Below are 15,304 nucleotides of genomic sequence, written 5' to 3' on the forward strand. Positions count from 1 at the left end.
ATCAATAAGGCTGTTGGCATCTGTTACAGACAGTACCTATGGATGGCAGAAGGAGCAGCGAGGCAGCAGGGAATGGGGAACTCCAGCTCACATAAAGGCATGCAGGGTCTCCCAAGAGCAGGTGATGGAAGCAAAGCCCGGAATCAAGCACAGGCCTGCAAGGGATCCTCTGGCAAGAGGGAAAGCTGTAGATAAGCCTTCTCATTTTTATTCAGCTATCCTTAGTTGTTCTGACTTCTCTCATTTTATTTATCCTGTTTGATATTCTTTCAAAACTGGCTTTTTCTTGTGTTTCAAAGCCTTTCAGTCATCTCTAACAAGCTCTGTATAGAAGATCATCCAGGTGGATGCACCCCAAAGCAGTGCTTTTCTCCAGGTCTGGTCACAGTTCTGTTCAGCCAAATACTGTGGTGGGTCTGCTCAAAATGTCCATGTTTCTAGTCAAAGTTTCTTTCTGAGCTCAGCGAGCTATTGCAGAATTGGAGTGAAGCAGAAGCAGTGCTCATTGATACGTAGTTCTTCAAGAAAATGATGCATGCCCCATACCTACCTAAGTTAGAAAAAAGAAAAAGCCCAATCTTCCCTCAAGTCTATCAGATTAATACCCTCAGTACTGAATAAAATAGGTTCCGAGAAATTTTTAAGCAAGTTTTAGCTTTTCAGATGCTGTATTCATAAACAGTGTGAGGAACAGTTTCAACAAGGTCCGTTTGGAGAAATATGAATTTTCATAATTACTGTAGACAGTTTAACCAGCCCAGGTAAGTAAGGTGGGCAGGTTCTATTCTTTGTGATTGCTTCCGAATCAGGTGGAATATTTCTTCCCCACTCCCCCCCAAGATTTTACTTCTATTTCTGTGGGGCAGAAGGGGAACAAGTGACATGCTTTACAGTGAAATAAGTTGAAAATGTCTTGTTAGGTTATTTTCTGTCAGTCCTCATGCAGAAGAAAAGATAAGGAGACAGGACTGTAGTATCTCCTTTCAAATTTGAGTTTTACGTAGCAAATGGTGCACTTGAATAAAAAAACCCCACAATTCTGAGGCAAGTCTGGGATCGCTAAAGTGCCCAGGTAAGAATATTTTGAAAATCTATCTTACAGATTTAGTCAACCATATATTTTTTAATTAAGAAAATATTTTTAACTGCTATATTAGCAAATTACAAGTAAAAAGTAAAGGGCTATCCAAATTTGCTTTACTTGCTACTCTTCAAGAGATCTGCATAGGTCCCCGTCCCATACCTACAGAGTATATAGTCTGTCATACAGCTTTTTTAGATGGGGGAAAAGAATCCCAGCCCCAACTGGCTGGATCAGCTGTAGGAATAAAAGGCCATATTCTGGAAATGCTATTGCTATGCCAGGTGCACTGTAATTCTCCTGTTTATATGAGTGGAGTTTGATCCTAACAACATTATTGTTGAGCTTTTGGGACTGGTTAAGATTTTTGTTTAGCTTTGAGATTAATTTTCCAATCATATCAGCAGTACAGGAAGGAGGGAGTGCCTTGATTGGCATCTCACCTCAACAGAGAAAAAGTTTTCAGTAACAACAATAAAATTTTGAGACCTGCTAGTCTCATTGCAAGAATTAGGAAGGTAAATGAAGAGGATGACAGGGACCCAGTCAGGTCAAGCCAAGCCACCAGAGAATGCTCTAGAGAAAAGCCTTCAGTTCTTAGGCAGCACAGATATACAGCTTTGCTCTTTTCCTTCCTGCCCATCTCTAACAAGTATTATCAAAGAGGTGGTTAAAACAGTTGTTTATTACGCTTTGTAGAAGAAAGCTAATAAATAAGTGGCTGCAGGCAATTTGGTTTGGGGAAGTTTGGTAGCACCCTGTCACCCAGCCAGCTGTCAGATGCACAGCCAGCGATCGATTGGCAAGCTGACATACATGCTCTTCTCCAGGCTGTGTAGCTAGAAGAGTCCTGGATGCTTTGTGCTAGATTGCTTCCCTAAAGGCATGCTTCTGTGAAAACCCTACGGAAAAATGAGGTCACTTTTGAATAAAGATCATGTACAAATGAAATTATCACAGCAAAATTTCCCAAGTCAGAAATACTAAAATACAGAATTAAAGCAAAAAGAAAGCAGGAATGAGTGACATCTTTATTTTATTATTATCTGTTGCACTCTAATGTTTACTTGAACATTGAAATCACAAAGCCCTTTACCTTAAAGTAATTTTTCAGAACAAAATGGTTAATTGGTAAATCAAATTCAGTGCAACTTGCATATTCTTGAATTGTTACATTTTTTTTTTTTTTTAGTTAAGCCTGCCTATGCATGTTAAATCCATTTACCTGATTTGCAAAGTTTGAGACACTGTTAAAAATACAGTGAGGGAGGGCAACTGCCTGAATTTTTTATTAAGGAAATGTAGTCCATCATGCAGCTGTCCTAGTAGCAGTCAAGCTTATTGGTGGCATGAAAGATGACTTTTATCAGAAATAATTATTTTACTTTGTGGAGATGTCCTAGAAGAACCTGCGTTTTAATATTTGTGAAAAGTTTTGAGAAGGCCAATTTGGTTTACTTATATCTTTCAGTTAAAAATAGAGGTAAAAATAAAAAAAAAAAAAACCCAAACCCAAACAAAAAAACCCTGGTTCCTGATGTCACAAGACACACAATAATTTTGGTTTCCAAAACATTTCCCCCAGTTTCCCTATTCTGTATACACCAGCAAAGGCAGCGGGGATGGGGAAGGGTGGACCAGAGATGAGTTTGTTGTGAGCATGAGGTAGCAGTTGTCAACCACGGTGCTTGGATGGTTTCCTCTGGCTTTATTGCTCTGGTTTCTTTTTCTCCTCCTCCGTTGTCCTGCTCCGTTGTGACTTTCTGTCACTGTAACCTTCTGATATGCTCAGTAGCGAGGGATCTACTTGTTCATTTTAGGAGTCACTTTAGGATTAAAAGCCAAGCCTGTGTCTTTGTGAAATGCATTTTATGAAGATGCTTATTTTTGATCTTCATGCATAAATTCATAGCTAGGCAGAGGTAATATCACATGTTAGGCCTGTTAGATTAAAAAAGCAACAGTCTTTTCAGGTTTAGGCAATTCCAGTTGGCTTTCTCAGTCTCTACTAGTTGGTGTAGAAAAATGCCCACTCTCCCTGCAGCGTTGCTTCTTGGTAGCTTTGGATCACCAGAGCTACAGAAAGACTTCGATGTAAAATCAAAGGCTCCAGTCATAGCACTTTTATGACCCACTTACAAATTTCTTTCATTTCACCTAATTTCAGGCAGTGAAAAATTTTATTTCCTTGAAATTTTTGTTGGTTTCTCAGTTTCAGTGAGGATTTCGTGAATAACTGATGGTAGGGTTGGCTTGCCCTCCCCCTTCGCTCCTATTGCTATGCGCTATATTCACAGGAGTAATTCTGTTGATTTTAATGAAACTTCCTGTATAAATGGGATGTTCATCAACATATTGATGACATGGGCCAGGAGTGTTTTAAAGAAATATCTTCTACTGAAAGCCAGCATATATAATTTTTTACCCTATAAATTGGAATCCCATTCTATGTGGTAATGAACTCTGTGTGTCCGAGAAACATGTACTTATTATGTGTGTATCTCTGTATATGTGTGTGTGCATGTATATGAGAATATATACATTTCTATGAATGTATAGAGAGGCTACACTATGCTTGTGCTGGGTGTTATTCATCCATTGATGGAACACCCACTGGTTGTAATGCTGTGAGCTCCGTAGCTGCACCAAGGAATGATTGGGGATATTTTAATGTGTTTACAGCCTTGTCAAACCACTCCGGAATAAGGAATAAATGTGTTCAGTTTTTTTGCTTTGCAATCAGTGCTCCTTATTAAATACAGTTCTGTCACTGTAATGAAAGAAAAATCAAGTAAACCTATAAAAGCTTATGAATTTAAAGCAACTAAGAATTGCCTGTTTTAATCTGATAACCTTGTACACTGCGTGGTTTTTAGTGTTACATGTTGTGTGGTTTTACTTCTGTTTCTTCTTTTTATATTGTCTGATATAGATAACAGTCCTGGATGAGACATGGACAGTATTCAGGCGGTACAGTCGTTTTCGGGAAATGCATAAAACTTTAAAACTGAAGTACCCAGAGGTAAGTTTTGGTAAAACTTCTTTTGCAGAAAAGGGTGGAGGTAGAGACTTGAAAGTAAGTTTTTTTGAAAGATGTTTACTCAAAACCGATATTCCTCTCAGCCGTATGCTTCTAGTAAGATTGGCAAGCCCTTCAGCAGTTTAAAGCTCCAAGGCTGCTAGATACAGGATGGATGTTGCATGCTGTTGCTACAGTGGAACTGTGACTCCATGTGTTGCCTCTAGCTATTAATTCCCTTTACTGCTGCCTGGCGTCGTTCCCTGGAGGTTGCTGTTTTGTTCATTGCAAGATACTTGCAGTCAGATCATGTCATCCTGACAACTCCTCGTTTAAAAGAAGAGTGTTGTTCCAGAGATACCCTTTTGTAATAGTGGCTTCCAGGTTTCTACAAAATGGAAAATTGATCTTTCTGACCACCTCGGAGACTCTGGGCATTCCGGATATGAGGAGCTGTGCCTGACAGAGCTTTAGTTCACTGGAGTGAGCTTTTGTAGAATTACAGTTCTTGGTTTCCACATCTAACTTTTAATTATTAACATTTTGCTTCCTTTCTACTTCTTCCCTTGGATATTAGAAGAAATAAATCATTCAAGCAATTGAAGTGATCCTGATTTGAGAGTTAGCACAAGTAAAGAAGCTTGGGCCATATATTCATGGGCAATATATTAAAAAACATTAATATGCTCAAGAAAGAGAGAGATGCAATAGTGTGCAAATGCTTTCTTGGTCTTCATTGACAGATTCTTTAAGCTAAAAACTAATTGAACATCGAAAGACCTTGAGTTTTAAAGAGTAAAATATGTAGACCTGTGTTTTGTGGAGGTTCTGAGAGATAAGACCCATTCCAAAACAGTATGAAAACCAGAAATTGAAACTACCACGCACCAAATATCTAACAAAAAACTTTAATTTTAAAAAAAAAAGGAGCGAGAGAAAAGAAAAAGAAGATCAGGTCATCTTTTCTGATTGTCAGAACACTTTAAAAGGTAAAAATTAGTTTTGAATGGAAAATTGAAATGTTCTCTTTCCACAAATGCTTTTAAAAATATTGCTTGTGAATGAATATCAGTATCATATTTTTGATTCAAATGAATTGCCATTTCCTCTTGGATGTTAGAGTTATAGTCTGTCGACAGTAATATCCTAATTGTATCTGACTTTAAAAAAGCAGCTAGGCAGTCATCCAGTTGAAATAGAAAAGGGCCACCTGAATCCCTCTGCAGACTCATCTTCCCCGCTTAGGAAAATGTGTTTGAGTGGCCTTTTTTGGAGTCTGTTATTGGTCCTGACAGTACATTGAGGAACAATTGAATTTGGCTTTTACAGTTATCTCGGAGGGAGAGCAACTTCTTTTTAGTATGTAGTAATCAGGTTCAGGAGGAATCTGATATTCTTAAAGTCATTATTAAAATGTCCTGTGTGCTGCAGCGTATTAATGTCACTTTTTTGCATCAAGCATTTGTGACTCATAGTACAAATTCAGGCTTTTTTGGTGTTACAGGAGGGAATGGGGTTGTTTTGTTGTTTTTGTTTGCTTGTTTTGAAGAACAATTAGAACATGAGAGTGGTATTACTAGGTCAAAATGAAGTCCAGCATCCAAGAGCATACAACTGAGAAAAAATCCCAGCCTAGAGCAAATGTACATAGTTTTCTTCATCTTGGAGTCTTCCCAGCTGAAGTTGTTACCGTTGTAATTGGTAGTTCATGATTAATATTTTTCCTGTGGATTTTGTCTGCATTTTCTGTTCCCTACACCACTCACTTCATAGCTATTTTTGATAGGCAACTTTCTTTTGCTGCCTTTTTTTTAGCTTCTTCCCTCTGTTTGCAGTCATGCTTGCAAGGTCAATACATTCTCTAGTTTAATGTGCCAGTTTGTTTCTTATTGACACTTCTGTGTTGCCATATGTCTGTGTCTTAGGTAAACTTATTGAGATTCACATCTAGTCCATTAATGGAATTATTGGTTTAACTACGCAGATGAATAAATTTCTAATTTCCACATAGGAAACGCATTATAGCCTGTTTTATTAAGTTATCTGTTCCCTTCTCAACAATTTTTGTAAGTTGGGACAAATACAGAGTCTTACAATTTTGTCAGTATAACTTTCCCTCTGTACTCTTTGGAGAAGCGTGGTAACATGTTTTGGCTTCTAACATACTTGAAAAAAATGTTTAGTCATGTTACTTTCTGAAACAATAGATCTATAGCTTTAGTAGTATCTTCTTCCAGCCTTTATTGAGCCTCCTCTTCACAACAACCTTCAATAAATTATCAGTGAGGTTCAAGTATGCGTATCTTTGCTAGGTACAAAGCACACTAAAGCTCAGGAGAAGCAAGATAAGCATTTGATCATGTCATCTACTGCTTTTAGATAGGTACTGTCACTTAAGTACCTGTTCTGGAAACCCTGCACCACTGATGATGTCTTCTCTATTTTACATAGTACAGGCTGTTGTGTTGTGTCCACTCCTGCTTTGAAACTTAGGGCACCACAAGGAAATGGCAAGTTTGTGAGCAGAAGAAACCTAGCTAAGACACAGTTGGTTTCTTCTGCTTATCAGCATTTCTACAAACTACTGTGTCCTCGTTTAACAGAGGGGAAGAGCACATGGTGATGGATGAAACACGTGATATCGTGTGCTGTAGTAAAGATTTGGTGTTTGTTTTCTTTGAAGGAATTTAATTATCAATGTTATACATGTGAATGATCAATGGCTTCCCATATTTTAAGCTTTATTTAAAATAGCCTTAATTTATGGTAATTTTGGATTAATTTTGCAATGTGAGTAGGAGTTCAGTCTGTTTGATAAATTGAAAATCATCTGTCTGCTTCTGCTCATCTGTCACTGACCTAATTTGGAATTCACCATGATGCTAAAATGCATTTTGATACCAAACTTGGCAAAGTTGCGTCCTTAGTTACTGTATATTATTCCAAAGAATCTTGGTCCTTAAATGCAATGTTACCAGAATCCATCAGTTGAATTTTATTTTGCATAGTTCACCTTCCAACTCTAAATTAATATTTATAATGAACAGCGAAAATACTGTGGACGTGTTTAATGTATGAGTGTCCTGCTTTTAGAAGTGAACTTTACAGCTCATTAGTTGCTCAGCTCTGAGTTACTACATCAGTATTTTAATAATTTGCTGATCTTGCATTTCGTGTTGCTGCCACTGAATTCCCAAAGGAATGTATTGGCAAACTGATTTATTGGGAGGGTTTAAAAAAGAGTATCTTTTTCAGAAGCAGAAACCATCTAATGTCTTCCAGTCTTACAATATGCCATATTTTATATACCTGCACATTTCTTCTAATGTAATTAAGTGGCTGCTGACAACTGGATATCTAATTGAAATGTGTCACATGCAAATTTTGAAAGACTGAAGAAGCTGCAGCAGGGTGAGATTGTGCCAGAGGCAGATAAGTACCAGCATTTTAACAGTGCTTATTTTTTTTTAGGTCTGCATGATTGTCATTTGCCCAGCTTCAGCTTTCTTACGCTGCTAGATTGTTAATGACTTTCTTATTATTTTTGGAATTTTAATTAAGACAATACTTGGCTTTCAGTTGCGGTAGTCTCTGTAATGAATGTACTTTTTGTTTGTCGTTATTCGGATACAGGAGCAAAATGGCTCTTTAATAGAGAAGTGAGAACTTTAAGAGTAATATTCTCCTTTTTTCCCCTCCTTCTTCATCTTTTTCTACCATTTTATGGTTTTGAAATATTACGGGGGTGCTGGTTTCTGCAGAAAATCTTCCCTTCCTGATCCCCATCTTGCCGTGAGGGAGAACAGTCTTGCATCTATGTTAGTTCAGCAGGTTTAAGTGATGTGCTGTTGTGATGGCCAGTGCTCTCCTCTTCTTACCACTTTCTTGTCTCTTCCCCCTTTCAAAGGAGAGCAGAGGAACAGTTGTCTATTTGTCTTTCCCTACCCAAATCCAAAGTTTATGAAGTTCCTCATCCATGTGGATGTCCTTAATTCCTACTTGCATCCAGGTATCTAGGTAAAGTTTTGTGGGGCTTTCACTGTAGTCTCTGCTTATGGAGTTGCTTGTCAATCTTCTTGAAACCTCTTCCATAAAAATGCATAAAAATCTCTACATGGTGTTAAGGGAAGCACCTACTATTGAGGCATTTTTATTACTAATAGTGATTCTCGACATAAAATAATAGTAAATCCATAGAGAGCTGCCAAAGAGAAGCTAAAAGGTATGCTTGCATTTATAGATTCATTCATGGACAAAAGGACATATGTGTGTAGGCGAGATTTCTGCAGGAGTGCTGAAGCTATCAACTTCTAGCTTATTTAACAGAATGTAATAATTTTGTGTATTTGTATTTGATATATGGATTCTGTATTTAAATATATATTTGTATCTTTCACAGTCTAAAGCACAAAAGGACTGTTTATAATTATTAAAGAATTTTAGGTCGTAATTGAGCCAGCTTCCCCTTCCGCTGGTCTGGTTTTTGTCGTCTCACATGACTGAATGGATGCATAATATCCATAACTGAAACAGCAGGAATGTCTATGTAAACTTAAACCTTCAAGCCAAAGTTACCAGGTGATCTGCCTCTACCCCCATCTGCTATTCCCACCAGGGAAATGAGTGTACACGATATATTGCAGTAACACATCAATATCATGAATCTTGGAGGTTAGGATTGGAGACTGTTGCTTGGATGACAGGGTTTTTCAGGTACATTAAGTATTGGACAGTAAAGATTGTATTTTATAACTGTTAGGAAAAAATGCTGTCTGGTTTCCGTTTTTTTTGTGTGTGTCTAGTGTTCTGAAGGAAAGGCTCTCATCAGTAGTGTCGGAGAGTCATATATTCCTTCTTTTTATTTCTGAAGATAATATCCTCTGCTTATCAGAAATCTCTTTGTTTGACAGAGTATCATTCTGTCCAAGTGAACTCAAAGCTCTTGTCAGCTGGAGGAGTTAACAGGCTGCTCTTTGCTTTGCATACCTGCAAGAATTGCATGAAACTCAAAGAGCGGAAAATATTTCTCAAGTCTTTCAGAAATAGTATGTGAATGTTTTTGAATATATATTGAATTCAGAACAACTGTTGCAAGCTTGTTTTAAAAATACTTTTCAATATTTCAGATTTTTCAAAACTAAGTAGTCTGTCCTTTTTTTTACTGGAAGTGTTTTGTATCTCAGAGAAGAAAGAAGAAATGTGTCGCTGAAGCCAGTTCCCATTTCATCCATCCATACTGCCCGCAACCACCCAACTTTATATATATGTTTGCTATTAAAATATAACAGACAGCAGTTTTGTAATCCTTTCTTAAGTTCTTTTTAGACTCTTTTCTAGTACCGCTTATTGTTTAGGAGTAATTCAGCTCTGTAATGATGAATGAAGAGGCATGAACTGTTCATTTAACCACCACTGACTGATCTCGCTGTTCTTTCCTTTTGCCTCCATATTCCTCTCCTGGGTGACTGCCAGGGAAGGATCTCCATTTTCTTTAAGTGGTCCATACATCTGGTGCTCTTGATAAGTAATACGTGGAAGAAGTCTTCAACAACGGAATGCCGGCACAGATAATGGTGAAGGGATGAGTTTGAGGTGAAGCCATTAATTTTAGGACAGCATCCTTGGATTCTGGAAGAGATTCTCACCAGGATCACTGTCCAGGATCACTGACAGAGAAATGCAATTTTTTACTTTCAAGACATGATTGGTGGGGGTTGGGGATTTTTATTCTTCTCCCCCAGTCTCAAGGATAATTAGGCAATTTCTGTGTATTTATGTAATTATTAAATTATTTTTAAAAAGTCTTATCAGAGATGCAGAGTTCTCCCTCCTAAGGAAGAATGCAAATAAAGAAATTAAACCAGGAGCAGAGTGGTAAGGCTGCAGACTTGTGCAGACTTAGGGCAGCATTTCGGCTGGGATCTCGGCTGGCTGGCTGCTCCGATTCTGGCTTGTAACTGTGCAGCTGTAGCATTTCATTAAATGTAAAATTTGTGTTAATCTCCGGGGATTACTTTGAAAGGGAAAAGGATGAGGAAGCAATAACTTTGAGGTACTTGGCTTGCAGGGCTGGCGAGCCAGTTGCCATGTAACTAGTGAGCTCCCAGAGCTTAGGAGCTGCTTTGGCAGCAGAAGTCGAAAGCTTGTTGCATCAGAGCTGGCCAGCCTGAACCTCTGCTGGTTTTACCATTGCATTTTCTCATTTACTGGCATCAGTAACTGTATATTTAATTAATGTATAAGATTTAGGTAGTGTGCTCAGATTGAATGCAAAATTCTGGACATTTGGATGCTTCTAGTGCTCAGTTGGAAGTAGTGTAAAGCACTATAGCTGTAAGTAACTAACTAAAAACTTCTAAGACAATATTTAAAATGAGTTTGTTCTGAAACCTTCAGTGTTTATGCCAGAACCTTGATCCTGCGGCAACCAAAGTCCTAATCCATTCACAAAGTCAGTGATTGTTGAGATTGATGTTTAGAAGCTCTTGTGACCAAGAAGCAATTTAAATCATGGGTTACGTGTACTAGAGAGAGCAGGGTGTAGCATATAGTAATGAACATGATGGTACAAGTCTTGCTACAAATGCTATCTCATTATTTTAGAAAGTTTAGGTTTGTCTGTATATGGATTCTTAATTCAAGTTCTTTTAGCCTCTAGGAACTCCATGACCCTTAGTGAGCATAGTCTGTGACAATATTTTGAGATTTATTTCTGTATTTGAAAATTTGATCCAGTGAAGAAATAAATTTGTTAGTATGTTCTGCCTGGACTGGAAGGATGTTTCTGGATATTAACTAGCAAATGTGGATATTTTTTTTAAATAATCAAGAATATGTACTGTAGTTTTGTTTTTATACAATGGAAAAATATAATAGGAGTAACAAATTTAATATGACAACCTTAGGACAAACACCAAGAATGCGTAAACAGTCTAAAAGCTTTTTTTTTGTCGGAAACTGTACATTTGGGCAAAGATTAAAATGAAAATTATTTGCAACATTGACGTGCTTGTAAATAGCAAATGCCATGATGTGTATTAAAATAATACCTCTGGCAGAATTATAACTATATAGAAAAGCATTTAGAAAATAGTTTTTGAAATATAAATCCTAAACTAAAGGCAGACCTTAATTTTTACTTTCTAACCTGGAACTTTGTTAGCCTTAGTAATGTATCTTTCCATAAATACTGAAAGAAAAATAAAATAGTAATTTTTAGAATCCTTATCTGTATGTAAACCTTATAATACTATTATACAAGCATGTGATTATAGCCTTCACCTTTTATTCAGTACAAATTACAGTAATTATGGTATAGATAATTTCAACATTCATGTTCTTGTCACCTATAACAGCCAGGAAGTACACACACGGGAAGCATATTTTGTCATATACACGTTTCCAGCTCCCATTCCTAATTATATTATGTTCAGAGCATTCTGAAAGCCTGCAGGTTTATATAGGTAGTACTTCCATATCAGCTTTAGTTTGCCACTAGCTACAGAAGTAATTGAATAAGTAGATCCCTAAATGCTGCATCTGGCCTTTCTTTCTGCAGCGCGAGTCTTTTGGCTGCTGCTATTTGTAAAAGAAATTTTAGGACTTTGCTCAGTACATCAGTCTACAAATGAATAGGAGAACTTGTTCCCATAAGTAAAGTGTGAAAAACATCGCTGCTAACCATATCGTGTAGTTCAGTGAAAGTTCCGTTACAGGGAAGTGTGTTTATTCCATGTGGTCCCTCTGAATTCATAGTTGCTAACCAGGACTGGGGCCATCTGAGACATAGCAACCCCCCTGGTGTATTTGCTTCCAGCATGTAATACTCAATTCCCAATCTATTTCTAGTGGGAAAATGAGTTCAGTGTGTGAATTTCTTGTCGTAAAACCGAATTGAAAGCCTTGTGAAAGCCCAGCTTTGGGATTAATTTCTGATTATTGTTGTTTTGTGGGCTAGATTTGTGCAGCAAAGTTTTCTTGGCTTGGTACAGGCAATTCTGCAGAAATAGTTTCTCTCTCGCCTCCTTCCACTTCCTCCCTCCTGTGTTTTGGTCGATGATGAGACCTGTTTGGTTTTTTTTTTGGTCTGTCCTGAGTAGCTAATGAAACCTGTGAGTTTCCAAATGGTTCTCTGGAAAAATACAGTTAGCTTTATAGGTCTTCTGATAAATTCAGCATGAGACAAGATTAACTGACAGGCAGACATCAAATGCCAGGTTTCATTGATTGTGCTGTGCAAAAGGCTTATACATTAGTAATGTAGAAATTGAAAAAAGAAGCATTTGGAGTGGGGAAAGTCCTTCATCTCATAATTCACAAACCATTTGACAGAATAATTGCTTTGATTATTTGATAATCAGATTTTCAAGGCTCTGCTCAATTATCTAGTGAATTTGCATTATATCAAAATATTCGTGGTGTTTTATCAGTAAAATAGTTTCAGATGGATAACAGCTATCATCTGTGAAAGTGGAATGCCTCTGAGAAGAAAAATTCCTGGACAATGTAACTTGAGGTTTAGGTGCTTACTGAAATTCAGCTGTTTCTTAGCTGCTCCTGACTGTCTGTAGGCTTGGGGAATGCCTTAGACTGCAACCCTCTGTCTCTATTTTCTTCCTGCTAAGTGAAAGGCAGAGGGGAGGATTGGAGTTTTTGCTGTTTCTTTCTTTTTTTTAATGATTGCCTTGCTTTGGAGGACTTTAAGACTTCTGCTCCATTAATCATTAGCTGTTATTGACAGCCTTGCTGTCTTCTAAGGGTTTTGTGAAGAACAACTTGTTCTCACTATGTTGGTCAGGGATCTGCTGCTAGATTAAGTAGACTTTTCAAGTAGAATCCTTTGGTTTCAGTTGATTTAGGGTACGATGACCCAGCTGTATCTCTAGTTTTTGTGAAAATACCCAGGTTAATTTTGAACAAATAGTGTAGATGGTAGCAAAAACTGTCTGGTTCTAGCTGTGCCGCCTGTTGCATTTTTTCCGTACACATATAGATGGTATTACTGACACAACTGCAGGTGTGAAGCTGTTACGATAAACTTCATTCAGTGCCTAATCTGGAGGATTATACCAAGCTTCTCTTGAGCTTCATGTGCAGCTTTTGAGCAGGATATTACAGGGTTGTCCCCCTCTCAGTTCATTTGGAACCACTGGGAGAATGAACAGGAAAATACAGGTTGCAGATTTTGCAGTACGGTAAGAATATTTAGCTGTTTATTTTGGCATTGCTGTATTAAGCAAATGAGTGACTTCTTATCTAAACGGGATTGAGATACAGATGACTGTTAACTGATGGAGGCCCCATTTGGATAAGAGTGATGTAGTCTGCAAGAAAGAAGAGCTCCTGAAAAACAGTTTTCTGCCTCTGTATTTGACAACAGTTGTTGGGGTGTAAAGGTGAAATTGAAGCACGGTTCCTTGTGTCTGTAGGCCCCATTTGCGTTCGCTATAGAGATCAATCCCTTCACGTGGCATTTCAAAGTGTCCGAGGCGAGTCTCCTGCCCTGATCATCCCACTGGAGGACCCTACACAGCTGCCAGGGAGCAGCAAGGGTGGGCTTGTTCCCCAAGGGAAGACAAGCTGGGAACTGAGGGTGGCTCACGGTGGCCTCGGTGGCCAGGGCACAGTCCAGCAGTACCTGAGCAGGGCTGGGATGAGGATGGTAACCGCTCCTGGTGACAGTCAGGGATCAGCTGGCAAGGTGAGGTGACAAGTCAGGTCCAGGGTCCATCCGAGAGAGGGAAATAACTAGTGAAACATTGCAAGCCGCTAATTGCAACTGCAGCGTTCTGTTGTAAATATCCCCCTTTTGAATATGTTAGGTCGGTTTAATGGTGAATTTGCTTTAAAAAAAAACCCCAAAACAAAAAAAAAACACCCACCAAAACCAACCTTATGGTTCGCGTTGTTACGATCTACAAGAAACACTTTTTATCTAAGGGTCTCTTATAAATATTAGTTTATCATGTTCCTGCTAAGGAGCTTTCAGACTCGATATGGTGAAAATAATAGTGCTGCTTAATTAAAAATGGGTTGACTTTAGAAGAAAACAAGAAAACAAATTTCTCAGACGTGTGCAGCTGATAGTATAGTTTCTAAATGAGTTTCTAAAAGCCTTCTGTTTTGTATTCACAATGAGATCTTCCTGTAAGTCTCTCAGGATATTTTCTTGACTGCTGTAATGTAAATACATTAAAAAAAATAAATCTGGAATGGTCTTTTACCATCTGTCTCTGCAACACAGAACATACAGAAGGCTCCATCTTACAAGAGAGAATTGTCTGTCCCACTACAGAGCCCAAAGCAAGAAAGCCCAAGCAGTAAAATTTTAGACATCCCTGTATGACAAAAATCAATAAAATACAATCTCTTGTGGTTTAATATGAAAATAAACGTAAAGAAGCAGTGGCTCTCAGGAAAAATATTGAGCTTCATGAATAGAATTTAAAATGTCAAGAGGAGAAGACTGAAAGTGGAGGATGTTGTCCAGTTCACTGTAGGGCGTATTTCAGAACCAAAGCCAGAAATAATAGTGCGGAGGGAAAGCTGTCTGGCCATGTCTGAAAAACAAAATTCGTTGTGGAGATGGTGGTGATGTGAGTGCAAGTGAGATGAAAAAGCACACTTTTCATGGGTGCCAAACTTCGGGAGCCAGTGTTAAAACATTTAATTAATTCATGGTTGTGTATAAATGGTTATGATGCTGTGAATGATAAAAACAATCAAAGCTACAGTTCTGCTTGGCCAGTTTCTTCTGTATTGATTGTATTATTTTCTATCATACTTAGTTTTACGTACTACTGGGTATTAATGATACTTTAATGATTTGTGCTGTGCAGTGCTGTTGGCAATGCGGGCACTCTGAGGCTGTGTGAGTGTACACTGTATTTTCTATGAAATACTTTGAATTTCTTTCAAACTGCATCTGAACACTCCATGTCCTAATTTTTTTATGTCTTTTTTGGCAAAAATTACCGCAAAGCTTTAGCAGTATTTTAAATCCTTAAATTACTCACTGTACATTCAATTCTAACTCCAATTTTATTTTTATTTTTAAATCAGGGAACAAATAATAACACCTTAACTTTTAAGTTCAGCTCCATTTTTGAATAGTACCAGTACTGTTAAAGTAATTGCAAGCTACTGTATTGCAGGGTTTTATTTACATGTGTAGAGTAGCATAATTTCCATTCTGATTGTACCTG

The 15,304-nt window shown here is 37.9% G+C and overlaps 1 protein-coding gene across 3 annotated transcripts in view; it reads left to right on the forward strand.

Annotated features, from left to right (window-relative positions):
• KIF16B (kinesin family member 16B) overlaps positions 1 to 15,304 on the forward strand; it is a 147,783-nt gene that overhangs the window by 99,042 nt on the left and 33,437 nt on the right. For all 3 annotated transcript variants that reach the window (XM_072857417.1, XM_072857419.1, XM_072857420.1), the window contains one exon: positions 4,014 to 4,103. In XM_072857417.1, coding sequence (XP_072713518.1) covers positions 4,014 to 4,103 — 90 coding nt within the window. The remainder of the gene's footprint in view (positions 1 to 4,013; positions 4,104 to 15,304) is intronic.

The sequence above is a fragment of the Ciconia boyciana genome, chromosome 3, assembly GCF_034638445.1.
Source record: "Ciconia boyciana chromosome 3, ASM3463844v1, whole genome shotgun sequence".
Taxonomy (NCBI): Eukaryota; Metazoa; Chordata; class Aves; order Ciconiiformes; family Ciconiidae; genus Ciconia; species Ciconia boyciana.